The sequence below is a fragment of the Antechinus flavipes genome, chromosome 2, assembly GCF_016432865.1.
Source record: "Antechinus flavipes isolate AdamAnt ecotype Samford, QLD, Australia chromosome 2, AdamAnt_v2, whole genome shotgun sequence".
Classification (NCBI taxonomy): Eukaryota; Metazoa; Chordata; class Mammalia; order Dasyuromorphia; family Dasyuridae; genus Antechinus; species Antechinus flavipes.
In genome coordinates, this window is record NC_067399.1 from 274,167,841 (window position 1) to 274,194,875 (window position 27,035).

General features: G+C 35.5%; 1 protein-coding gene across 1 annotated transcript in view; it reads left to right on the forward strand.

The window, feature by feature from the left end:
* The first annotated feature begins 240 nt into the window (after positions 1–240).
* Positions 241–27,035, forward strand: part of RTF1 (RTF1 homolog, Paf1/RNA polymerase II complex component) — a 47,695-nt gene continuing 20,900 nt past the window's right edge. The window contains exons 1-4 of the mRNA XM_051977117.1: positions 241–441; positions 14,121–14,231; positions 24,677–24,824; positions 25,537–25,741. Coding sequence (XP_051833077.1) covers positions 244–441; positions 14,121–14,231; positions 24,677–24,824; positions 25,537–25,741 — 662 coding nt within the window. The 5' untranslated portion in view covers positions 241–243. The remainder of the gene's footprint in view (positions 442–14,120; positions 14,232–24,676; positions 24,825–25,536; positions 25,742–27,035) is intronic.

The window sequence follows — 27,035 nt, forward strand, 5'->3', positions numbered from 1 at the left end:
TAGCTAGCTTTTCCCTGTAGAGAAATCCCCTGGAAGAAGCAGCACGCGGGAACGCCAGGAGAGCAGATTCCCCACGCTTCCAGTCCCGCCCCTCGCTCTCCGCACCTCCTCTCTCTAACTCTCCCCACCCCCCCGCCGCGTTCCGTCCCGTGAAGGGGGTGGATCTCACGGCGACAGCGGGGCGGGGCGAACGGCGTGCCTCGGAGGGGAGGGGGCGGGGCCTGGCGGCGGAGAGGAGCGCGCATGCGCGGTCGCCTTTGTGTGGGTCGAGCGGCGGCGGCGGCGGCTGTGGCGGTCGCACTGGCTGGCGGGCAAGAGGGGAGTCCGGGCGGCGGCGTCCGGCGCGGGAGCCGGGGTGCCACCATGGTCAAGAAGCGGAAAGGCCGCGTTGTGATCGACTCGGACACGGAGGACAGCGGCAGTGACGAGAACCTGGATCAGGTAAAGGGGCAGGCCGCGGCGGGGGCGGGAAGGAAAGGGCTGAGCGGGGGGCGGCCGGGCCGGGGCCGGGGCCGGGGCTGGGGCCGGGACCGGGGCCGGGGCCGGGACCGGGCCGCGGGGCCTCCACCTCCGAGCGCCCGGCCCTCCCTCCCTTCTGCCGGCTTCCGCTCCTCCTACTCGCCTTAGCCCTTCCCCAGAGCTCCCGGGCCCGGAGGAACCCGGCCCGGGCCTTGAAACCGGAGTCCCGAGTACTTGGCGCCGTGAAGCGGGATGGTGGGGCGGGGACAAGAGCGAAGCGCCCCGAGGTACCGGAGAGCTGGGAGAGGAGGTCTGTGCCTGGGGTATCGAAAGGCTGGGGACGGCTAGCGGGCGAGAAGGGAGGCCGACCCTTGGGTCCCTCCCTGGGGGCTCTCCCCTTCCAGTCCGGAGGAGAGACTTAGGAAGTAGAGCTGCCTCTGCCTCCCCGAGGCTGGGAGATTTCTGTGAGTGAGTGTGTGTATGTGTGTGTGTGTGTGTGTGCGCGCGTGCAGAGGATCGAGTTTGGCAGGCCGGGGGCTTGGGTCGCTGAGGGCACGCTCAGGACTGTTTAGGCAGAAGGTGGGGGGGGAATGCTTCTACATGTGCCAGCCAAAAGATGAGGTGGAGTTGGCTATGGTTCTGGAGAGTTTTGGAAACCCGGGCCATTTGTGATTGGGAAGGCCCCCGAGTGGGATGTCAAAACAAAGTTAACAGTAACGAGAGAAGGAAGCAGGTCAGATGCAGTGTGCAGCCCTGGATAGTTTTGTAAGGTGGCATGGAGGGCCTGTGGCAGAGGCCTGATGGGAGGACCTTTTTACTCAGGCATCCCAGAATCCTTTCCTATTTGAAGTTTATGCAAGATACATTAGAAAACTACTTTTATTTTAGCTAATGGCTTTGGAGTTACCTGGACCGGTTCTGTCCTCTTGAAAATGCTCTAAGGAGGAAGCAAGCAGTTGCTTTTTAGGCACTTCCTTTGCCAGCAGTGATGCCAGAAGCTAAGCTGTAGTGGGAAAAGTATTTTCTGTTTTATTAAACAAATGCTAGGGGAAAAAAGGGAAGTTGGAAAGTAGGTTTCTTTAGTGCTTTTCCGAGTGTATTCCCAGAGTGGATTCTGCAGAAGCTTGGGGATGAACAATCTGTTTAGGCCCCAAACTCTCAGGACTAAGATATTAGAAGAGGAAAGAAACTTAAGGAATACAGTAACTATTGAAGAGAGGGAAGCAAGGACTGTTTTGGAATCAAAGGTGAAGGAATGAGAAAAAAAATTTTATTTGGAGACATAAATGGAAGGAAATCTCAAATGTACTAATAGCAAAGTCCAAATTTTAGGTTCTGCAAAAGTTTAGAAAATGTTGGTAGATAGAACCTTAACTGGGAATCAGGAAGATTAAAGCTTAACATTCTGAAGTTGTAAAATAAGGCTATTTGATGGGGTCTCTGTACAAAATTTTAACACTTTACAGGAAATTGGCATAAAAATGAAAAAAGATGATTCTAAGACATCCAAGTCACTTAACACCTGCTAGATAGCTGTCTTTTTGGTGAATGAACGTGGGAGATAAGGAGGGAACAGCAGTAATGTGGAGGTTCAGTTCTATCTCACCTCTCTCTCTCTAAGTTTTGAAAATTTGTCTGAAAGAATCAAAAAGGTGGTGGTGGTCCTAGTAGAGGTAAGAATTGTCCACCCAGAAGATGGGGGAAGTGTTTCCTGAATCACAAATCTTCACTATGAGCATTGACACTTAAAAGTCATAGGATTTAGAAATGGAAGGGACCATAAAAATCTAGCCCTAACCCCTCTTTTTATATATGAGGGAACTGAGACCTAGAGAAGTAAAATGTTTTGTCCATTTAATTCAGTCTTCTCTACTTGCACCACTTTATTTGTTTTTTATTAAGGCTTTTTGTTTTTCAAAACATAAGCAAAGATAATTCTTCAACATTAGCCCTTGCAAAACCCTGTGTTCCAATTTTCTCCCCCTTCCCCCATTACCTCCCCTCGATCCAATATATATTAAACATGGTAGAAATATATGTGAAATTCAATATTTATACAATCATCATACCGCACAAGAAAAAAACAGAAGCAAAATAAAATGCAAGCAAACAACAACAAAAAGAGTGAAAATGCTATGTTGTGAACCACACTCAGTTCCCACAGTCCTTTCTCTGGGTGTAGATGGCTCTCTTCATCACTGAACAATTGGAACTGGTTTGAATCATCTCATTGTTGAAGAGAGCCGTGTCCATCAGAATTGATCATTGTACAATCTTCTTGTTGCTGTGTATAATGATCTCCTAGTTCTGCTCATTTCACTTAGCATCAGTTCATGTAAGTCTCTCCAGGCCTCTCTGAAATCATCCTGTTGGTCATTTTTTACAGAACAATTATATTCCATAACATTCATATACCATAATTTATTCAGCCATTCTCCAACTAATAGGCATCCATTCAGTTTCCAGTTTCTTGCCACTACAAAAAGGGCTGCCACAAGCATTTTTACTTGCACCACTTTTAACCACTTTAAAAATCAGTGTTTTTTAGATCAGAATAAAATCAAAATTCCGTTCCTTGGTACATATATCCACTATTAGAAGTGCTAATGAGTAATAAATCAATAAGCATTTATTGAGTGCTTTACTTTCCAAAAAGTATTCATCAAAAATAGCTTTCAGGAAGGAAAGGATTTCAGCTTAGGGGAGTTCTTTGCAGAGCAATTTAGAATTGTACTTCTAGTAGTTATAGCAATTGGTGCTTTATCTTATCTTTTCATCTTAGGCATTTAGGACATTTCATTTGCTAGTGGAATATTCGGTTTAAATTTGTGTCCTAATGAACTGAACAGTTTGAAAGGCTGTTGTTTAGTGCCCTTATCCCTGTGGAAAAGGCAGTGAGCCATGAAGTATTATCAGGTATTTAGTGTCAAGATCAGAAATCTGTATTTCATGAGTACGGCTAGTTCTCTAGATGAAGAATGGCTTCTTTAGATGAATACTTCTCCTGTCACATTACTTGCACTTTCTCTGTCCTGCATAATACTAGGGCTCAATTTCTAAGATTATCTCCAATTTTTCTTGTTAGTATCTTTTTTTGTATATAATTGTTTGTGTACTGTTTTCCCTGTTTGACCATGGATTTCTTGAAAGCAGGGACAGTGTTTTGCTTTCTTTGTATACCCTGGTGCCAAGCACGGTACCTGGAACATAATAGCTGCTTAATAAATGCTTGTTAACTATTACCAAAGGACTGTGAAGTAGATGCTTCCTAAATTCTTTGAGGTAGGGTCTTTTTGTTTGCTCACTCTTACCTGGTAGTTGAATAGTTAATTTTAGATGGTGTTTGGTGTGGGTTTTTAAAAAATTAATTATTATTAATTTTTTTCTTTTGCTGAGGCAATTGAGGTTAAGTGACTTGCCCAGGATCACACAGCTAGGAAGTGTTAAGTGTCTGAGACCAGATTTGAGCTGAGGTCCTCTTGACTTCAGGGCTTGTGCTCTATTCACTATGCCACCTATACCTAGCTGCCCCTCCTCCCCTTTTATTTAAAAAAAAGTTGTAATGTTATTTTATTTTTCCAAATACATTCAAATATAATTTTCAACATTTACCTTACAAAATCTTGTCTTCAAAATTTTTCTCCTTTTTCTCCTCATCCCTGAGACAAACAAGCAATCTGATATAGGTTAAACATGTGTGAATCTTCATCACAAGTCTATTGAAATTGCCTTGAATCATCTCATTGTTGAAAACAGTTCAGTCCATCACAGTTGATTATCACATAATCTTGTTGTTACTTTGTACAATGTTCTTTTGGTTCTGCTTATATCAGTTCATGTAAGTCTTTCCAGGCTTTTCTGAAATGAGCCTGCTCATCATTTTTAGAAAGTGTTTGTAAGCAAATTGGATTGGAAGGAAACCCATTCAATTCCTTTCTTAGCTTACTTGCTATAAGATCACAGGGACTTCAAAGTGTAAACACAGATTTAACCTGGTAAATAATGTTCTTTCTGTGACATCTCTTAAGACCAATTGAAATTAGAGGAGTTTTTGTTTAGGAACCATGTTTTAGTTCAGGTTCATAGTGTAATTGTATATTTCTCTCATATCTATTTGAGAAGGGTGAGTGGGGAGAGAGCTTATATATAGGATTAAGCCAGGATAGGTTGAAAATTTTAAGATCTGAAGGATATGTTTTTTTTTTTTTTTTCAGAAATCTTGAAAAAATTGGAAGTACAGGAATATTAAAGTCTACATTAGTAAGCAATAATCAAGTAGACTGCTTTTGTATCAACATTTAAAATTAGACAAATCTGTAAACCCTTTAATTGTATTCTTTTGAAAAACTTCTGACAAAAACCCTTGGCCTTTTACCTCTAGCTTCTAGCTATACCAAAATGGTATGCCTCTTTTTCTGGCTTGACATTTTGGCTCCATGTCATTATGAAATAAATAGCATCAGAAGAACTAGAAGAAAAGAAGTCTGAGTTATTTACACTTTAGAGCTTGGTGCAGGTTTTGGTGGTGTATATATGCTAATATAATCTTTCCCAATCTTTTTAACTTTTTAACTAAAATTTCACAGTTCTAAATATATACATTCTTATACCCCTTGCAATAATTCTGTGATATTTCCTTCTCTCTCCCTTCCAGGAGTCTGAAGCCCTAAGAAGCTATCTTGAGTACTTTTATTTATAAATTTCTTATTTTCTTTATGGTTTTATTACCATTAATCTGTTTTTCTGTATTCCTTGTTTCTCTTACATTCCAGGTACTATTATGAGGGATACAGATAAAAAAAGAAAGAGAGAGTCCTTCTCAAGGAGATTGATGTGGCTTCAATTATATTTGCTTCTCAATAGCCTTATGAGTATTTTTAGGAAATTTTCTTGGATATAAAAGAGTCTCCTTGTGCTTAAGGATCTTATAATTCCTAATAGCATTAATTACATTTCCTTTAAGAAACTAGGTCCATAAGTATTTTAAAGAAACTGTCTTTTGGAGTTTTATGTTAAAATTATTGTACCTATAAACTGACCAGAAAAAAAAAATCAGAATGTGTAAAAAATCATATTTCTTATTAAATGTCATTTTTCACATGTGGGGGTCACATTTTGAAGTGCAATATGAACTTGTGGTTTATGAGAAGTGTCATGTTACAGTTTTACATTTTAGTTATAATGTTGCATTAGTGGAGCCTATTTGCTAATTTCATTTGATTTTTTTTTTCCTTGAATAACAACGCAAAGGGAGAAAGAAAAGGCTGTTTGTTTTTTGTCATACAAGTATTTGAATGTTATCATGGCTGAATGAATACCTAGCTTGGTTTGAAGGTAATTTGGAGTAGAGATGTGGGAATATACAGCTTTGTTTTAAATTCATACTTAGACCCTATTTTAGTAAATGAGTCCAAAACAAATACTTCTTTCATTAGGCTTTTTATTGAAGAAGGGTAACCAAAAAATAAACAATGGTAATTGAGTCACTTATTTTATGTTTTTCTCTTGGAGTTCTATTTTCAACTTGTAGCTTCCTAAAGAATGGTTCTGTGTAAGTTGGACTAAGCATGCTTGTATTATGCATCCATTATATTGAAGATGCTGAACAAGATCCTAGGAATACAAAGACAAAAAATGAAAAAAGCCCCTGCCCTTTTCCTGTTGGGATGTAACATATATCCAGATAAATAAATACAAATTAATTTAAGAAAGAGAAAACACTAATAACTGGGCAGTATCAGAAAAAGCAAGGTGGTATCTGAAATTCTACTTTGAAGGAAGCTATAAGTTCTATTAGGCAGATTCTTATAGGAGATTTGTATTGTAGCTGGAGGAGGGTGTTAGCCTCCAAACTTAAAATGCATATTATTTATAAATTCCAACAGCAGTTATTTAATTATATCCTAAAAAGTCTTTCATAATCTGATATCACCTGGACCATCCATCATACTTTCAGATCAGGGTAGTTTCTCTTGATCCCAATAAGGAAGTGATAGTCCTTCATGTTTGCCCTGTTCAGAACACATCTGGAAATATTATTTTCAAATTGGAGCTCCACATTTCAGGAAAGTCATTGAAAAGCTGGAAGGCTTTTGTAAGACAACAACCAGGATGGTAATGGAGCTGAAAGAAATTTAGTTGAAGGAATTGGCGGTGTTTATTCTAGAGAATAGAAGATTTAAGGGGAACAGAATAGTTGTCTTCAAGTATTTGAAGGGTTTACTCATAGAAGAGAGGTTAGATTAGTTCTGCTTATTCCCTGATATCTTCTCTGATGCCATCGTCCCTTCCCTCTTACTGTAGGGGACACCACATCTTTCCATGCCCTCAGTCTCACGCTCTAAATCGCATCCTTAATTCTTACTCCCACTCCTAACACCCCTCTCCTGTCTCCCCCCCCCCCCCAATCTAATCTGTTACCAATGTCTGTTGATTTCACTTTTGCACCATCTCTGGAATATGCCCCTTCTTTCCTTTGACGTTGCTGTCACTCTAATGCAGTCTCATTACCTCATGCCATAATTATTGAAATAGCCTATCTACCTCAAGTCTCTCACCATTTCTAATCTGTCTTCCATTTATTCAGTCTTGTTATACACATCCCCACAACTCAGTCCCCTCACTCCCTCCCATTCCATAAACTCCAGTGGCTCCCTGTTGCTTCTGTGATCAAATACAAAATGCTGTTTGGCATTCAATGCTCTTTGTAACTTAGCTCCCTTCTATCTTTTCCTGGCTGCTCTCATAACAAAATACAGCTCCCACTCACCACCTTCCACCTATTCCTGGAACTCTCCCTCATATACACTGATTTATTCCATTGGTTTTCTTTAAGACCCATTTAAAATCTCATCTTTTATTAGAAGCTTTCTGTAACCCCTCTTAATTTTAGTACATTCTCTCAGTTAATTCCTTCCTATTTGTTCTACATATAACTTGGTTTGTATATAGTTGGTTGCTTGTTGTCTCATTAAATTATAAGTTCCTTGAAAGAAGGGAATATTTTTTTGCCTCTTTTTGTATCCCCATGGTTTAGCATAGGATCTGGCACATAGTAATTGTTATTTAATAAGTGTTTGTTCATTGATTAATTTATTTTCTAATACACAAAGAATAAAAAAAGACTGAATATGAAATTGTAAATGTGAATACACAAAGACGACCAAAAAAGAATTGTGCAAGAAACAATAGCAAACTTCTCTTACCTACAGTGTGTTTTTAAAAGCACATATTAAATTGTACAAAGTAATAGTAAAAAATTCCCTCTTTGATTCTGTGTCCCCTTCCAAACTTTGTTTTCTGTATTTTTTAAAAATGTGCCACTTCATCCTGACTGAATCCTTACTCTCCTTTATTTGACCAAATGGACTTATCATTTGGAACAAATAAATGTAGTTAGGCAAAATGAATCAAAACATGGGCTCTGTTTGAAAATTTATGTCTTATTCTTTCACCTCTTATGCCAAGTAATAGCAGATATGTTTTACCATCAATGTCTTCTGGAGCATAGTAGGCACTTAATAAATGCTTTTTGGCTTGATTTCTAAAGTCTTTGCTACAACTTTGAGCAGAATTCTGAAGTCTTTCAGAGTTGTTAGAACTGTGGTTATTGTATAAATTGTTCTCCAGGTTTTATTTACTTTCTTCTGAATTTGTTCAAGTATTCTTGATTATCACTGAGTTGTTCATATTCGTTATTTCTCAAAATATACTAATCAAAAATCACTAATCAATTTTTACATTTGTGTGTCCCAATTTGGCTATTTCCCAGTTGATGGGTGCCTACTTTATTTCTCCTTTGTTCGATATTATCTCCTACTTTATCAGCTCCTTTTGCCTGACTTCTTTTTTCTCCAAGTTCCTGTTGATGCTTATATTCTAAATCACATAATTTAACCCTTAATTATTTACTGTCTTGTATTGTTACCTACATGTATATGTGTCTTTTGACTCACCAATAAGATTGTAAATATTTAAAAATTCACAATTTGCGGGGTGTCAGGTCATGGCTAAATATTCTTATGAGACCTTGTTTCCATAGAGACATTCATTGTGAATATAATTTAAAATTATATTTTCTTTAGTATTAAAAGTAATTTGTGTTTAGATGGAATAGCAGAATCCACATTCCATTTTTATAGATTCAAGGAAAATTTAGTTGAAAAGATGAAATTTGAAATTCTTTTTGGAAAAAGATAAATGAGTAGCTCTGCTAAAGTATAGGAGATTGTTTTCATATTAAATGTTTAGTTTTCAAATTTACATGCAAAAGATAAAGATTAGACCTTGTAAAGTAAAAATCTTAATTTGTTATCTTCACATGTTAAGACTTGAATAAAGCTAAGGATTCTAGGAAGTAAAGATGAGAAAGGAGTACATTCTAAACATGGAGGAATGACTTGCAAAGATACAGAAATGGGAAGTGGCATGCAAAAATTCTGAGAGTAATATGTAATTTTACTGGTCATGAGAAGATCAAGAAGAAGGTAGTATGAAATGAACTTAGGTGAAATATCACTTCTATGAAAGTAAACTTGTTCAAGGATTTCATTGATAGTAGTTTTCTAGTCTTGCCATTTAATGATAAATATGATTCGTACTGATACCAAAGAAGCTATTCAAGAAGCTCATTGTGATTCCTTCACCACATTTTAGTCTTTGAGCTACATATGAGCTGGAAGCTAATATGTTTTTTGAAGATCTTCAGTTTTTCTGAATGTTGTCTTCCTACATTGCCTGTCTCTTAAAGCTTGTATATATATCTTTGCAGATAATGATTGTTGTCTGATTGTTGTTAGGTAAACCAAGGTCCGGGAAGTACAGGCACTGAATAGGAGAACCCCTGATGCATATTAAATGATATTGTCAATGTGAATCCCAAGTATAGGAACTCCACCTGCCCAGGAGACCATGACCCGTCTATGACTTAAAAGACAAGTCCTAGGGGAGTTGCTTGGAGACCATGGAGGGATGACTTGCCTGGGGCCACACCCTTTTATAACTGTGTTTTTAAAATTTAAGTGGAACCTTTCTGTAATATGGAGGTGGGATACATTTCTGTATTGTTGACAGTAACAAAATTTTGGGTTCTTTATATTTCGGGGGAAATGATTTGATTGCTATACACAAATCATTTAAAATTCAACAAGTTTCTTTTCTTTTTGGGGGAAGAGTAGGAAGGAGGTTAGGAGGTGAGGCAAGGCACTTGACTTGCCTGGGGTCCTACAGCTAGTAAGTATTAAGTGTTTGAAGCTGGATTTGAATTCAGGTCTTTCTTACTTCGGGATCAATATGCTATTTATTATGACATCTAGCTGCTCCCCAATAAGAGTTTCTCAAGAAACTATTGTGTGTGAAGCTCTGTACTTGAAGCTGGGAAAAATAAAAGTTTAGATAAGGTGGAAGTGATCTAAATTCATCACATCCACCTATATCATGAGAGAATTTTACTGTTTTTGTACCCATCCTGGAAAGAATTATTTACTGGTTGCCTTTTTCTACTTGTTTCCAAGGTTGCTTGAGTTATTTAGTTGCTTTTTTGTCAATAATATTAAAAATTACAGTATTGACTGAGAAAGAGAGCTAAGCCTGGAGTCACGAAGATCCCGAGTTCAAATTCAGTCTCAGATACTTTGTGATGCTTAATAAGTCATGTAATCACTGTCTATCTCATTTTCCTTATCTGTAAAATGAAAATGACAATAGGCCCTACCTCACAGGTTGTTATTATAAAATGAAATGATCTTTGTAAAGCCCTTTGTAGACCTAAAAGTATTATATAGATGGTAGCTAGTGATTATTTGTAGCTTTCTTGAAGAGTCTGTATCCTTGTATAGAATATTCCAAAACTTTCAGGTATAGCAAAAGTCATTAGCATTTCCAGACACTGCTCTGATTTAGTTTGGGCATATAAAGAATGATTTTGTAGTATGAAATAGTGTAATGTTCTTAGGTCCTGTTTCTTTACACGGAATTGGTATGCTAACTTTCTATGTTATTATAGAAAGCAACATTTCAAGGCTAGTAGAAAAGGGAAGAGAGAGCAGGTAGTAGTGACCAAAGATCATTTTATGACCTTCCTGGCCAAAAGGAAATGGCCTCAAAGTGAAAAGACTGTGAAGGAGGGAAAGAAATATATTATCATAATTTATTATTTTTCATTTTTATGTTTTATATTTAAATAAATTTCAGTAGCTTCTTCGTTGGTGCTTAATAGAAGGAAGAGTAGAAATTATATGGATGGTGATATTCTGAAAGTGTCATTCCCCCACTAAGCTATGTTCTTGTCACCTGAATTAAAACAGGTATATGGTAAGAATATTGAGATTACCAATCTGGGTCTGCAAAATAGTGTTAGAATCATAGAATTTTAAAATGAAAGAAACTTCAGAAGCCCCTAATTCATCTTTTAAAAACTTTAATAACAACACTTGTTTTTAACATCACCTTCATTTTAAAATAATTCTTCCTCTGTTCATAGGGAAAGCCATTTCTATTGAAACAAAAATTATAAAAGAAGAGAGAAAAAAAATTCAGCAAAACTAACCAGCACATTGATTGAGCCCATTATAATTAGTGTTCCATACCCATTGTTCCCTACCTCTGCAAAGAAAGGAGCAGGGTGCATTTTTTTACCTTTTTCCGGCCAGGTTTGTTCAAAATTACACAGCCTTGAAGTATTTGTACTTTCCAGTTTCATTGTTGTGGCCTTTGTAGTATATATTATTTTACAATATATCACCTTATGTCCCTTCATATATTTTCTGATGCCTCTTCATAGTTGTTTTTAACTCAGTAAAATCCACTAAAATTATGTACCACCTTCTGTTTTACCATCATCCAGTTAATGGGCACCTACTTTGTTCCTAGTGCTGTGCATAAAAAGGTATACTATGACTATTTTGATATATAAGGGACCCTTCTGTGTGGATCTCTGGGTCTGGAGACATTTAGTTTTTTTTTTCCTTGCAGATAATTTCTAGGCTCTAACTCATACTTGAAAAGACTCCCCATTATAACACTTTTGATAAATGTCTAGCCTTTGCCTAGAGAGCTCAGTCCATTTGGGAATAATTCTTTTTCCGGCCAGGTTTGTTCAAAATTACACAGCCTTGAAGTATTTGTACTTTCCAGTTTCATTGTTGTGGCCTTTGTAGTATATATTATTTTACAATATATCACCTTATGTCCCTTCATATATTTTCTGATGCCTCTTCATAGTTGTTTTTAACTCAGTAAAATCCACTAAAATTATGTACCACCTTCTGTTTTACCATCATCCAGTTAATGGGCACCTACTTTGTTCCTAGTGCTGTGCATAAAAAGGTATACTATGACTATTTTGATATATAAGGGACCCTTCTGTGTGGGATCTCTGGGTCTGGAGACATTTAGTTTTTTTTTTCCTTGCAGATAATTTCTAGGCTCTAACTCATACTTGAAAAGACTCCCCATTATAACACTTTTGATAAATGTCTAGCCTTTGCCTAGAGAGCTCAGTCCATTTGGGAATAATTCTTAAGTGCTTCAAAGTTTTTCCTTATAGCAAACCTAAATTTGTCTCTTTATAACTTTTATCCATCTCTCTTTCTGTCCTCTGACCAAACAGAACCAGTAAAATTCCTCTTCCAAAAGGTTTTCAAATATTCTGAGACAGATATCACATATCACCACCATTCCACCAAGCCACTTCCCCTCTCCTTCTCTTTTCCAGTTAAACTTTCAATTGATCTCAAGTGGCATGAATTTAGGGCCCAATATCTTTGATTATATGACACCCAGAACTGAATACAAGATTATTTATGTAGTCTGACTAGGGCAGAACACAGTGACACTATTACTGCCTTATTCCTTAAAGCTGTATATCTCCTAAAGTAAGATGAGTTTAGCTTTATTTTTGACTACCCTACTTTTCTTGACATACAGCCCACTAAACAACTGGGTATTTCTTAAACTGTTAAGTTTCCTTCATCTTGTACTTGTAAATTCAATTTCTTGAACTCTTAATTTTCATATAAGGAAAGGAATAGACCTATGATTTCATTAGTATAGGGAACTCCTCCCTGGTGAGGAAATTCCTTCTACCAAACAAGTTGATATATTCTCATAACTTTGAAAACAGAGCTTACATATATTCTAGGCTCGTTATATATATTCCTATTGAATTTAATCATCTTATAATTAGCCTAGATTTCTAGCATGTCAATATTTTTTGGAACCTAATTGTTACTTATTATGATAGGTCTTCTTTTACCTCCAGCCCCCATCTTTATGCCATATGCAAATTTCGTTGAATGCTTTCTGTACCTTTATCCAGATCATTGATAAAAATATTAAACAAGAGTCGTCATAGATGTCTGGGGAACGTCACTGGAAAGAAACCTTGCAAGTTGTCATTGACTCATTCATGAGTAGTATTTGAATTCCACCATTCAATGATTTCTAAATTCTAATTGTATTAATATCCATCCTATAGCTCTCTTTTACACAATAATGTGAGATATTTTATCAAATATTTTGCTAAAGTCTTTTCCCTGGAATTAAAAGTCAAGCTTACTGGCTTTGGTGGCAGTTTTCATTTTCTTTATGCAAATTAATCAAGAGCAACTAAGTTCTACTGTCTCCTTACTTATCTTGGGTATCAACTCCCCTTTGGCTATTTTGTTCTATCCTTTGTAGTCAAAAGTCATTCTCCTTGACAGAGAAAGCAGAAGCAAAGTAAGAATCAAATGCTCTTTTGCCTTCTTTGATTCTTTTTTCCTCAACATACCTTCTTTCCTTCACATGCCTTCTCCTTATCTTCCTTTGCTGTCCTCAGCTTGTCCTGAGTTTGAGCTCTCTCTTTTCTTACAGGATCATGCTATGCTGTATGTTTTTTCTGTTACTTGCCCTTTTATCTTCAGAAAAGAACACATCATGTACACTAGTACATTAACAAATTCATCAGTTTATTAAACACCTAAGTATGTGTTACACTGGGGGGGAAAAGTGAATCTTGAAGATCTGAGTTCTAGGCCTCTGATCTGATTATTAGGAAAATAAAGTAGCCTCAAACTTTATTAGATTTGTCAGTAAAGATAACCCATTTGAAATAGAACTGACATATGATTACTAAATGCCATATTTCTAGCACAAGAAAACAAGAATTCATCTATACCAAAGCTCATCTTTGTGTTGTGGTTTGCTAAAGTTCCAGGTTGTAAGATTAACAGTCATGGAGGTAATAGTACCTGTGCTACTTAAGACTAACAAAAGCAGTTTTATTTCAAAATTTGCTTCAATACAATGTTGATTAACACTGTTAACTATGTGGTTCTCAGAAGAAATAGTGACATATTTGGAACAACTTACAGTTTGGTTTCCCAAGTGCTTTTTCTTTTGTAACCATATAATATATACATCAAGTTTTAAAAATTTTGATGGAGAACATTTCTTAACAATAATTTGAAAACCCAGGAGCTCTGGCAACATAATTAGGTAGCAACTTCTAGATAGTATTCTTGGGTTAAAAATATATAAATATCCATTTAACCCTAATTGCCTCAGCAAAAAAAGAGAAAGAAATACATAAATATGACTAGTTCAGATAATGCATTTATCTTGCCATCCACAGATATTTTTCTTTGTTGTTCAAAGCTTATTATTCTTTATTTTCCCTCTAGGAGCTCTTGTCCCTAGCCAAACGGAAACGTAGTGACTCCGAGGAGAAGGAGCAACCTGTTAGTCAGCCTGCAGCTTCTTCGGACTCTGAAACATCAGACAGTGATGATGAGGTAGGTTATGGTGCCAGTGGTGCCTGTTAATTTTAATAGAATCTTAATTGCCTGAGGTTCTTTTATTTGTTGGAGTATTCTATGCTCCTACAATGGGAACCACAGTCTTCCAAGTGGGGCAGTACTTTGACAGAAAGATTAAATGATTTGCTTGGTAAGCTATTAGGCAAGCAAGGAGGGATTTGAAGCTAGGTCCTCTGGCTTCAAATCTAACAGTCTTTTCCAGTGCAGATAACTATGATGTCTCCTCTCCCCTAAGTGTTCTTTTCTCTAGCTTAAACATTTCTTAATTCCTTTAGCTTGTCCATCCTGGAACTCTTCCTCTGGATTTAAATAAATTTTTTACTGAACCTTCCAAATCACTTTGGAGGAAAGAAAGGATAGTTGCCTAAATGACACTCCCACTTTTCCTTTAGTTCTTTTTCTTAGTTCATTCATTGGAATCTCTTTTTAATCTGTAGGCCTCACAGATTGAGATAGTATTTTTTTTTATTTAAAAAAAACCATTAATATGTATAGAAGAATTACACATGTTTAACATATATTGGATTATTTGCTGTCTATAGGAGAGGGAGGGTGGGGAGAAGGGAGAAAAATTTGGAATACAAGGTTTTGGAGGGTAAATGTTGAAAACTATCTTTACATTTGTTTTGAAACTAAAAGGCTATTTTAAAAAAATTTAAATTCCATTAAAACAAGGTTTTTCAGAATTATTAATAGAGTTTGTTATAATGGAATTTTTACAATCATATGTGTATATGCAATAAAAACTGTATTCTGATTAGGTATAGTGTTCCAGTAATTTTGAATCATTTAATAAACAAAATTACTTCTCATAGCAGTGGGTATTTCCTGAATTTAAATAAGATTATACTCCTAAATTCACAAAATAATCCTATCTATTAGGTAGATAATAAGGTTTAAGAAATCAGACACATTACATTTTAATCCTGTGGTGTTTTTTATTTATACTTTTGTGAGATATGTGTGAAGTCTTTTTTTTTTAAGTTATTTTTAAAAATACAGTTTAACAAGCTATATTACCAAAGAAGTATACATCCCTATGCAGGGTCTCTATGGCAACTGTGAGGGGGGCAAGATAAAGGATCTTAATCTCTTGTGGTTTTTTTACCCCCAAAAGATATTACTTTTACAAGCCTTATAACTGCCACACCAGTGATGCCTATGTGTTCTATTTCTGTGTTAAGTCTCTTTATTGTCCTACTGTTCTTCAGTAGGGTGGTGGAGTTTTATCATTTCTATAAGCTATAGGTAAGCCAGAAAGGATAAGCAATCTGCTATGATCCCCACAAAAACAGAACTCAGGGAGACTGAAATTTCCCTCATTGAGAAAGTCTTTAGCTATATAAGACCCCTGACTTTACTGGTTGTGTTTTCTAGTAAAGATGTTGACCGATGTGACAGACAAACAACATCTTGCCCTTTTTCAAAATAAGTCCTGATCCCTTATCACCATTACCAATTTTGGCTCAGTTATCTTCTGAACACCTTTTTTTATCCTCTTATTTCTCCATTATCTTCATTTATGCCAATTGAGATTTCAAGCAAGTTCTCTATCTTAACTTTTTGTAGTCAAGTCAGTAACCATTTATAAGTACATACTTTGTGCTAGATAATGTGCTAAATGCTGATAATATAAAGACAAAAACAGCTCTACCTTCAAGAAATTTTAAAATAGAGAGAATATATAAATAATTATGTACAACCAAGGTACATAAGAGTACAATGGGATGAAATCTCAAAGAGAAAGCACTAGTATTAAAGGGATGGGGAAAGGTATCTTCCAGAAGATGAAATCTTAGCTAAGACTTAAAGGAAGCCAGAAGGCAGAGCTGAGAAGGGAATGCATTCCAGGCATTGGGGGACATCTAGTGGAAATTCATAGCTGGGCAACAGAGTGACTTGTTGGAGGAATCCCAGTAAGACCCATGGCACAAGACTGTAGAATATGAGAAAGGGAGATGTAACACTTGGAAGAGTAAGAAGGGGCTGGGTTATTAAGGACCTTAAAAGCCAAAGGGTTCTATAATTAATAGTGGTGGAAGCAATAGGAATCCTCTGTGTGTGTGTGTGTGTGTGTGTGTGTATGCTTTACCAAAGCCCTAATTCGTCATGTTTTGACTTTTTTTTACCCTTGGTTTGTGCCATTTACCCACAAATTAGTTTAAAAAAAAAAAAAACCTTTATGGCCAGCAATATATTAAATCATCTTCTTAACAGAAATTGTTCACGTCCTTTGAGATTTTCTGGGAAGGGAGGTTGCTTTCTTGAGAGAGTATCAAGGTCCTGAATCAGGACCTTGTTTGTTCTTTTCTCCTTTTTCATCTATCAGGAGGCATGCCTTTCCATGTGGTAGCAGTTGAGTCACTTCAACTCTCTGGCCCTCAGCTTCCTTATCTATAAAATGAACAGTTTAGGTTAGATGAACAGTTACTAAGGTCCATTGCAAGGACAACAGTCTATATACAGCAGAAACCTGGTTTCTAAATGTAAAAACAGATAGTTGCATAGAAAAGTTCTCCTTTATATCTCACATTTATTTTAACCTATCTTCAAGCCAAATTATTTGAACAGTTAGGTGTGAAAGGGTTAATGGATACTTTATGAATAAGAAGTCACTACTAGCTAATGGTTAGAAAAGGCAAAGTGGGGGGATAAGCAAAAATTGTTCAAAATTCTTCTCTTTGGGGATGAGTATATGCAGAAGGCATCACATATTAGGTTTATATAAAAGTGGAATAAGAATATCTTTTAAAACTACTGAGTTTTTAGCACGTATATATTGCTACATATATACATATATATTAACACATGTAGATATTTGCAAGGACGAAAATTTGAGGGTAATTAGAGAATGATATAGTTTTATATCTCGCTCTAAGCTCATTGGGATATTATTGTCTTTTTTTTTTAACATACCAAAAAACATAAAATAGGAGTTCTAAAAAATCCCTGAACTTATAAAAATATATGAAAGAGTGAAATGGTTATGGCACTTTGTTTTGTATATTTGGTAGAAACATTGATTGTAACAAGTAAGAATGAGGTCCTGGTATCACAATCACTCTATTAAGCAGTTTGTTTTAATTTTTTTTATAAGAAGGTTCTGTGGGGGAGTCATTACTGTGCCACAACAATATATCAGTAAAAAAAAAAAATTTTAACATAAGTGATAAGGAGGAAAAGAACAGGTACAGGAAGATTATCCACTATTCCAGCTGGAAGAAAACTTGAAATCTTTTGGCTCAAACCCCTTTTTTTATAGAGGCTAAGGAGCAGCCTGCTGATTGGTGGGATCCAGTTCATGTAGTGTGTTGAAACCAAATTTACTTAGCATTAAAATGACTTCTTATGACAGCAGGACTGCAGACTTCCAGCCTTTCTGTTAAGCTGTTGTTTTTTGCCTTGTGAGCTAAATAAGTAAAGAGCCAAGTCTAAACTCCCCCTGGGACTTTCTGTTGGTTGCAGGTTTTTTTTTTTTTTTAATTAAAGCTTTTTATTTTCAAAACATATGCATAGTTTTCAACATTCACCTTTGCAAAACTTTGTGTTTCAATTTTTTTCCCTCTCCCCTAACCTCCTCCCCTAGATAGCAAATAATACAATATAGGTTAAACATGTGCAATTCTTCTATATTTTTATAATTATCATGCTGGACAAGAAAATTCAGATCAAAATGGGGAAAAAAAAAGAAAGAAAGCAAAACATTTACATTATGTATATTATAAACAATAACAATAACAAAAAAGTGAAAATATTATGTTATGATCAATACTTAGTGCCCACAGTCCTCTCTCTGGGTGCAGATGGCTCTCTCCATTATAAGTCTATAAGAATTGATCTGAATCATCTCACTGTTGAAAAGATCCAATAGAATTGGATCCATCAGAATTTATTATCATATAATCTTCTTGTTGCTGTTGTATAATGTTCTCTTGGTTCTACTCACTTTCACTTGGCATCAGTTCATATAAATAAGAGACTTAATTCTAAATAGTTTCTATTTTTCTATTGATTCAGCTTGCTTTTTTTTTAAAGTATTTGCTATAAAGTAATATCTCATTTATTTAGTTCCCATGAATGAGATAAACCATATACATTTTTTCAATAAGTAATACTTCTTTAAGTACCAAAACATTTTTGTTTCCATTGTATCAAAAGTAAGTATTGCAACTATAAAGCTTTTTGCCCCAATCCTGAAATAGCCTTGAATTGTTGTTTTTTGAATTCTTTTTGTGTTTTTAACTGTTCTTGTCTCATCCACTGATACATTTTACTATTTATTATTATCAGTGTGCCTTCCTCCCCTTAAATTTGTTTCTAATCTGCTTTTAATCTTAAAGAACAGATAATGAAGCTTGTTAAAACTTGTTTTAATATAAGAATAAATAACCTCTGAATGAGGTCTGAAAGAGTAAAATATATTAGTTTTTAGTAATGATAATCTTATTTGGCTCCCCATAAAACTTTTACTTGTTGGTTAGTCCTGAATAGTCAAGGTTACAAGATAAGGGGAGATGCTACTGTATCTAGATACTGAAAAGTCCTATTTATAGCAAATAGAGGTGCTTCATAGACATTAGTTAATGCTGTTACTCTTGTTACAACAAATTTTAAACTGCCTTCGCATATTTAAAGTATACCATCCAGTGTAGCCTTTAATGGCATATGATCCTTTATCACTTGGGTTTCATTTATATTATTCCTTCCCCTCCCCTCTCTCCAATTACATTATAGGTGTCTCTTAAGGGCAGGTATCATTACTTACATACACTTTTCTGCTACTTCTGCCCTTTTTGGTTTTTGATCCATCCCTCCTAGCTGTTATTAAAACAATTATTAAATTCTTAAAAGTAGAATCAACCAGCGATAATCACTACTTTCCTTGAGAGTAGTAATTATTAACTCTTTAGACCCTTCTCTAATTGACCACCCATTTCATAGAAAGAATAAATTTTAAAGCACCAATAATAAGCATACAAATCCAGAACTTGAAAGAATAAACCCTTAAAGGGGTAGTTATAGATAGAATTTTTTTAAGGATTTTTTTTTTTTTTTTTTGGTAATCTCAAAAGACAGAATCGCAATGATTGGTTACCCCACTTATAAGATAAGGAAAGTACTTTGCAAAGCTTTTAAAGCACTACATAAATTGGAGTTGTTATTAATCTCAAAATATATGAATGAAATGAATGTCATTTTGTTCAGGAAATTCTGCATATTCACAACATGACTAATATGAAAATGTTTCTTTTTTTAAGTAGTATTTTATTTTTCCAAATACATGGAAAGATAGTTTTCAACATTCACTTTTGCAAAATCTTGTATTCCAAATTTTTCTCCCTCTCTTGCTCCTTCCCTTTGCAAGAGAGCAAGTAATCTGATATAGGTTAAATACGGGTGATTCTTCTAAACATATTTCCATATTCATCATGCTATAAAAAAAATCAGATCAAAATGAAGAAAAAACACCAGAATGAAAAAAAAAAAAAAACAAGCAAACAACTATCACAACAAAAAAAGGTGAAAATACTATACTTTGATCCACATTCAATGTCCATAGTTCTCTCTGAATGCTAATGGCACTTTCTATCACAAGGATATTGAAATTGTCTTGAATCACCTCATCGTTGCAAAGAGCCAAGTCCATCATAGTTGATCATTTACATACTCTTGTTGCTGTATACAATGTTTTCTTGGTTCTGCAACTGATAGGCATCCACTCAATTGGAAATATGTTTTTCATGATTGTACTTTTCATGATGTCTATATCAAATTGCTTATCATCTTAGGGAAAGGGAGAGATGAAGGAGGAAGGGAAAACATTCAGAACTCAAAATTTAAAAATGAAATGTTAAGATTGTTTTTACATGTAATTGGAAAAAATAAAATAGTGTTAAAAAATAAATTCTGCAGTTCTAACATATATACCTTGAAAATGGAGTTTTAATCCAAATCGTGAACTGCCATTATATATTGAATCCTAAGGTAGAAAGTTTGAAAATACAGATATGGGGTTGAGAGAGATGAATACATTCATGAAATAAATCCATAACATCTTATTAAGGGATTTGAAAAGTTATTTGAGGATTGTTCTTTTTGGTATTATAATTAACCATGACCTTTCATACACTTTAGTCAGTTAGCATTTACTAAATGTGTTCCAAGTACGATGCTAAGCACTGGGAGTACAAAGACAGTAGATACACATGAATACATATCAACCATGCAAAATGTATGTAAGGCAGTTTTCTGGGAGAAAGTACACTAGCAATTTGGGAGTGTAGGTAGAGAGAAAAGAAAAGGGGACTCTAGTTAATAGGCATAGACAGTAACTCAGCAAAAAAACATTAAAAAGAAACAGTTGAACCCAAAAAGAGCCATGTCTTAAAGACTCAGTATTGGCTTTTTCCTTCAGTTTTGTTTGAGTTATTCTTTTCTTTTGCTAATAAAATCTACTATTGAGTAGGTTGGTCAATTTCTATTTCTTTCCAGGTCCTTCATACTGAAGAGCACAATGCCTCTTACCCATGACGGCAAGTTCCTTTCTGGAGAGATTTCCTCTCTTAGGCAACCAAAACCTTCAAAACAGTATTAAGCCACTTGCTTGCCTTTTCAGTCAGGAGTAGAAAGGGCAATAACCTCAATGAGTAGACATCTGTTTAGGGCTATCTCATGAGAGTTCAGGGAGCTATTTTAATGTTTCAGTCCCAATTCCAGTTATGCTTTTGGATTATACCAAACACAAACAGTAAAAGTCAGAAAGAAGGAAGGACAGAGCTTGATGGTATGTGTACAATTACTCCAAACTGCTGTCTTTTTACTGTTCTTTTACTTCATCCTGCAGTACATTTGAGCCATCATAGCTTCATTTTTTCCTGCCTTTTAATTATAGGCAGTCTTTGAAAAAAAAAAAATAGCATATAAGGAGCATCTAGGTGGTGTAGTGGATAGAACAACAGCCCTGAAGTCAGGAGGGTCTGAGTTCAAATTTGGCCTCAGACATTTAACACTTGCTAGCTGTGTGACCCTGGGCAAGTCACTTAACCCCAATTGCCTCAGTGCCCTCCCCCCCAAATAGCATACAATAGCTGTTCCCAATTCCTCATTTCTGCTTATTTTTAAACCCCTTGCAATTTACCTTCTAAAACCACTGCACCAAAACTGCCAAACCAGATGATCATCTTTTCTTCCCTCCTCTCTCTCTCTCTCTCTTTTTTTGGGGGGTACACTTTCGACCACTTTATCCTCTTCTAGGTTTCTAGGACAGGATACTGTTCTCTACTGGTTCTACTTCTGTTTGTATGACCATTCCTTCTCAACCATCTTTGCTAAGGAAAAAAAATCATCATCATAATAATAATTATAATTGTAGCTGGCATATCTCTTTCGCAGAATATTTATCCTTTTTCAAAGATTAAGTAGTAAGTTCTCCCATAAAGTCCTTCATGATCCTTCCTTGTAGGAATCATAGGATCTAGATGGGCCCTTGTTTTTCAGTCATATCTGATTCTTCATAATCCATGGACCATCGCACACCAGTACTCTCCATGGGGTTTTCTTGGCTAAGATACTTCAGTGCTCTGCCATCTCCTTCTTCAATAGCTTAAGACAAACAGGATTAAGTGACTTGTTCAGTGTCACACAGCTAGTAAGTTTGAACTCAGGTCTTCCTAACTTCAGGCCCAGTGTATCACTCTTTTGGTTGAGTCCTTAGATATTGTCTTACTCAGAGGTTCACATTTAATGGTTCTCAGACAAATCTGAGACAATGATCCAAGGAATTTAATACTTAAAAAAAAATTTTTTTAGTGGTACCTTAAGTAATAAATAAATGGCAAAAATATTTTTCCTCTGTGACAATAAGAATGTGCTTGTTTTTTAAGCATTATAAGTTAGTTTCTGTAAAATTCAGAACTGTCATGATCATATGCACAATGATTTTGGAATTCAAAGTCATCATTTCTGGCTAAATGTAATATTTTCTTGTAGTTTTTCAATCTGTCATCAAGTTGTTTCCAAACTGCCACAAGGGTTTGATATTTAAGTTCACACTGATTTCCATTAGAAAGTAAGGTGCATGTATAATCTTATTTGTCTTCTGTATACTATACCAAAGTATAATATTTTATAATTATGTAATGTAAAGTTTAATTTGGTGCTTTTTTTTTTAAAGAAAAATTTATCATTGTAGTTATTGTAAGCTCTTAATGGATAGATTTGAAAGAATGTTAGGAATAGTACATCATTATCCTAGGAATTTTCACTACATTTTCGTTGTTGTTAAAAAGAATTCTAATGATCTAGTCTAATTTCCTCCCTCATTCACAGATAAGTGAAACTCCGACCCTGAGAGGTAAAGTCTGCAACTAATAAGTTGCAGAACCCAGATGTGAACCCAGCTTCTCTGACTTGAAATCCTAAGCTTTTTCAGATATGCTATATTTATCTTCAAGAGGTATCATGATAGAGTAAATAGTGAACCAACTTTGGAATTAAGAGAATTGGGTTTAAATCTTGTCTCTGGTGAGGACTAAGTGGTCAGTTGACCTTACTGTCTCCAGGCAACTCAAAGACTTCACACTGTAAGGCATTTGCCTGATTTCCTAGATCAAGACTTCTTAAACTTTTTATACTCATAGCCTTTTTCATCTGAGAAATTTTTACTCAAGCCCAGGTTTATAGGGATGTGTGTGGAGGTGTGGTGTGTGTGTGTGTGTGTGTAAAAAGTAGGTATACCAATCAAATATTTACTAATAATAAATCATAAGGAGATTGATATTAAAATAATTCTTTGGAATACCCATAATTTTTATATAAAGAATTAAATCTTGGCAGATCTTTTACTATTGCCAAATTTTTTATGACCTCTACATTCATGGAATTGCAACCTTAGTTTAAGAAGCTTTGTCCTGGATCATTGAAGTCAAAGGATAGAATTAAAATCCCATTATTTATTTACACATTGTGTCCCTAATAGAATAGAAATTCTTTGAGTACAAGGATTGTTAGGTTTTAGTTTTCACGTTCTTGGTACCTGACTCATCTTAAGCTCTTAGTAAATATTTGTAGAATTAAATTCTGAGTCAACTTTGAGATAGCAGAATAAGCAATGGACTAGAAACCAGAATCAGGTTCTAATTATAGCTTTGTCAATACCAGCTATGAATTTTGTCACCAAACCTCTCTGACCCTAAGTTTTTTTATTTGCAGAATTGAGGTATCCTTGCCTTTTCCTTTTTCTTGTGAGAAGTAAATGAAGTAATACATATAAAAGTACTACTCAAATGTAAAATTAAAGTAGTAGTGCTATCCTTGAGGCCCTCTTCATCAATGGATACCCAGAATATTAATATTAATATAACAAACTTGTTTTGGTTTTCTAGTTAAGAACTTTGCAGTCACTTTGCTGCTTGACTTGCAGGTTTTATGATTGTTCTTGGTATACATTTGTATCTTATCTTGATATATTTGGTACTGGCTAATGTGTATACACACTAAGGTTGCTTGTTGGAATGAAAATAGTTTCTCACTAATCCTGAGCGATCCTTTTCAGTAATACCCTTTTATTTAGATTTTAGTACCAGCTACACATAATCCAATTAAAAAATGTCTCATTTTACTCACTTTGGTGTTTTACATATCTTAATTTGGGTTATATGTTCTCAGATTAACAATAAAAGGAAACATGTTACGGGCACAAGCCATCTGAAGTAGTTTATTTCAGGATTTCTGTGACTTTTCCTAATGTCCCCTCCAGGATGAGAAGAGCTTCCCTTCAGCCTTATCCTAGATTCCCCAGCTTCTCTACTTTGGCCGATGTTAAATTTTGTGTCTTCAAGTTAGCAGACCTTTGTCATATGTTACTTTAGTACTCTGTGATAAAAACATTCTAGCCTTGTTACTTCTCCCACATGACATTACCATTTCTTGTCTCTTTGTTTTTACATATGCTCTCCTTCATGTCTAGATTGCCTTCCCTTCTCGACATCAATGTTTTCACTTAGAATTTTCTTAGTTTCCCTTCAGTTTTTTTTTTTAATTTTTTTTTCCCTTCAGTTTTTAGATAGAATCTTTTAGTTTGTTTCAAAGCTCAGCTCAAATACCATCTTCCACACAAGCCCTTTACTGGTATCTCTCTCTTCTTCTCTCTCCCTCTTTCTCCTTCTCTGTTTCCCTCTCAGAATTACTTTGTATCTATTTTAAATATACTACACGTATTTATAAATATCATGTCTCTCCCAAAACAATGTCATCTTCTTGAGAAACAGGATTGTTTCCTTTCTTTCTCTTGCATTTTCAGAGTTTAGCACAGTGGAAGTATTTAATTCATGTTTCATTCTCTTGTTATATAAACCATACAACATTTTTCTTCCTCCTTTGGAAATTTGAACCCTTCTCTTGTTTTTTTCCCCTTCTTACAGTGGACAGTTGGAGGCTCAAAAAATAAGAAAAAAGGAAAAACTGGGAAGATAGAGAAGAAGGGAACCATGAAAAAACAGACAAACAAAGCTGCTTCCTCAGGTAGCTCTGACAAAGACAGCTCAGCTGAGAGTTCAGCCCCTGAAGAAGGTAAGACAGGACTCTCCAGACCTAGCTGGTAAATCACTTTTCATTTGAAAGTCCTACAGTTGTTAAAAGATAAAGTTGGACTGTTTGTGTCATAGAATAAGACTTTATTTGTGGTTTGGTAGGGTTGCCATATCTTGTCATCTGCTGATATTGAGAAAGTGTGTTAGCTCAGTGCCTTTTTGAATTACTATTTCTCAAGACATGATAGAAAAGAAACATCTCTAAGTGAACACAAACTTTTAGAAATTCATTCTTTCAAAGCCAATTCCAGGAATTAGTTGCCATAATTAAATCTTAATATGAAATTGCTAAGCTAGAATAATAACCTTAAAAAATTTTTCAAAATAATTTTGTGACTTATAACTGACTTAGACACAGAGGTCACCTCAATAAATTGCTATTTAATTTGTGCCTTTTAAAATATCTACATATTGGTTAATTTAATTCTTCTATTTTTGTGCCATTCTTCTCATCCTGTTCTATTTTAGTGTCTTTTAACCATGCTTCATTGAGAACTCAATTTTGTTGTTCTGTTTTAAAATGTTCCTTTCTGTTTGTGCAGTGAGCCAGAGGTGTTGCTAGAGCTCCGAACCATTTTATTTTAGATAGTAATGAGCTAAAGGACAGCAAGTGGACATCAGATACAATATGTGTGGTTTCATCAGCTTCATTCAAGTACATTATCGTCTTAACATCTAGGATTTCATTTCAGGTGAAGTATCTGACTCCGACAGTAACAGTTCCTCCTCCAGCTCAGATTCAGATTCTTCTTCTGAGGATGAGGAATTCCATGATGGATATGGAGAAGACCTCATGGGAGATGAAGAAGATAGGGCCCGTTTAGAACAAATGACAGAGAAGGAGAGGGAACAGGAACTGTTTAACAGGATAGAAAAGAGAGAGGTGCTGAAGAGAAGGTAAAAATTATAGTCAAATGTTCTTTATTCCCTTTTTTTTCCTCTCCTTCTCTTCCTCCCATCAAACCCTATTTCCAAATAGAAACTCTTCTTTGGAAATATGACTGTTGCTATAGAATATTAAGACTGTGTACTTTGTAGCTATACTTTGAATCTACCTATATATCTCATTGGTTAGATATGTTCTGGAACCTTGTCTCACTTTCCTAGCCATATCTCTGGGAGGAAAAGCAAAGTTTCATCCTTCCTACATGTCAGACAGTATATTACAGCATTATTGCTTTGTTTCTTACCTTCTTTTCTTTTTTTCCTCTATTACAAATAATGTTCATAAAGATTCTTATACAAAAAATTAGTCTTCTATTTTAAACAGAAATTGGTGGATGTATTTGATTTGCTAAAGGAAATCTTGAGAAAATAATAAGATAACTTTTCAGTTATCAAAAAAAAAAATTAAACCCAGAACTTATGGGGTAACTATATAGACAAACATATTAATATATTTTGAGAAACTTCTTGCCTTTGTGATATTTAACAATTTTATCAAAGACTTTGAGTGAATTTTTTTTAAATTAATTAATTTATTTATTTATTTAATTTTTAATAATTTTTTATTGATAGAACGCATGCCAGGGTAATTTTTTACAGCATTATCCCTTGCATTCATTTCTGTTCCGATTTTTCCCCTCCCTCCCTCCACCCCTTCCCCCCAGATGGCAAGAGTCCTTTACATGTTGAATGGGTTGCAGTATATCCTAGATACAATATATGTGTGCAGAACCAAACAGTTTTCTTGTTGCACAGGGAGAATTGAATTCAGAAGGTATAAATAACCTGGGAGGAAAAACATAAATGCAAGCAGTTTATATTCATTTCCAGTGTTCTTCTCTGGGTGTAGCTGCTTCTGTCCATCTTTGATCAATTAAGGCTCTCTTTATCAGAGGTCCACTTCCATCAGAATACATCCTCAAACAGTATCATTGTTGAGGTATATAATGATCTCCTGGTTCTGCTCATTTCACTCAGCATCAGTTCATGTAAGTTTGAGTGAAGATATAAATGGCATGCTTATCATATTTACAGATAACACAAAACTTTGAGCAAGAGTTGTTCTACCTTTACACAAGTGATCCATGGATAGATTTCAAGGGATTTATGAACTTATATGGGAGAAAAGAAATACATCTTTAGTTTCAGTCATTTCAGATTGGAACTTAGTATTTCCTTCAATTATGAATATATGCAACAAGCCTTATTCTAGAAAGGGTCCATAAGTTTCACTAGACACCTGAAA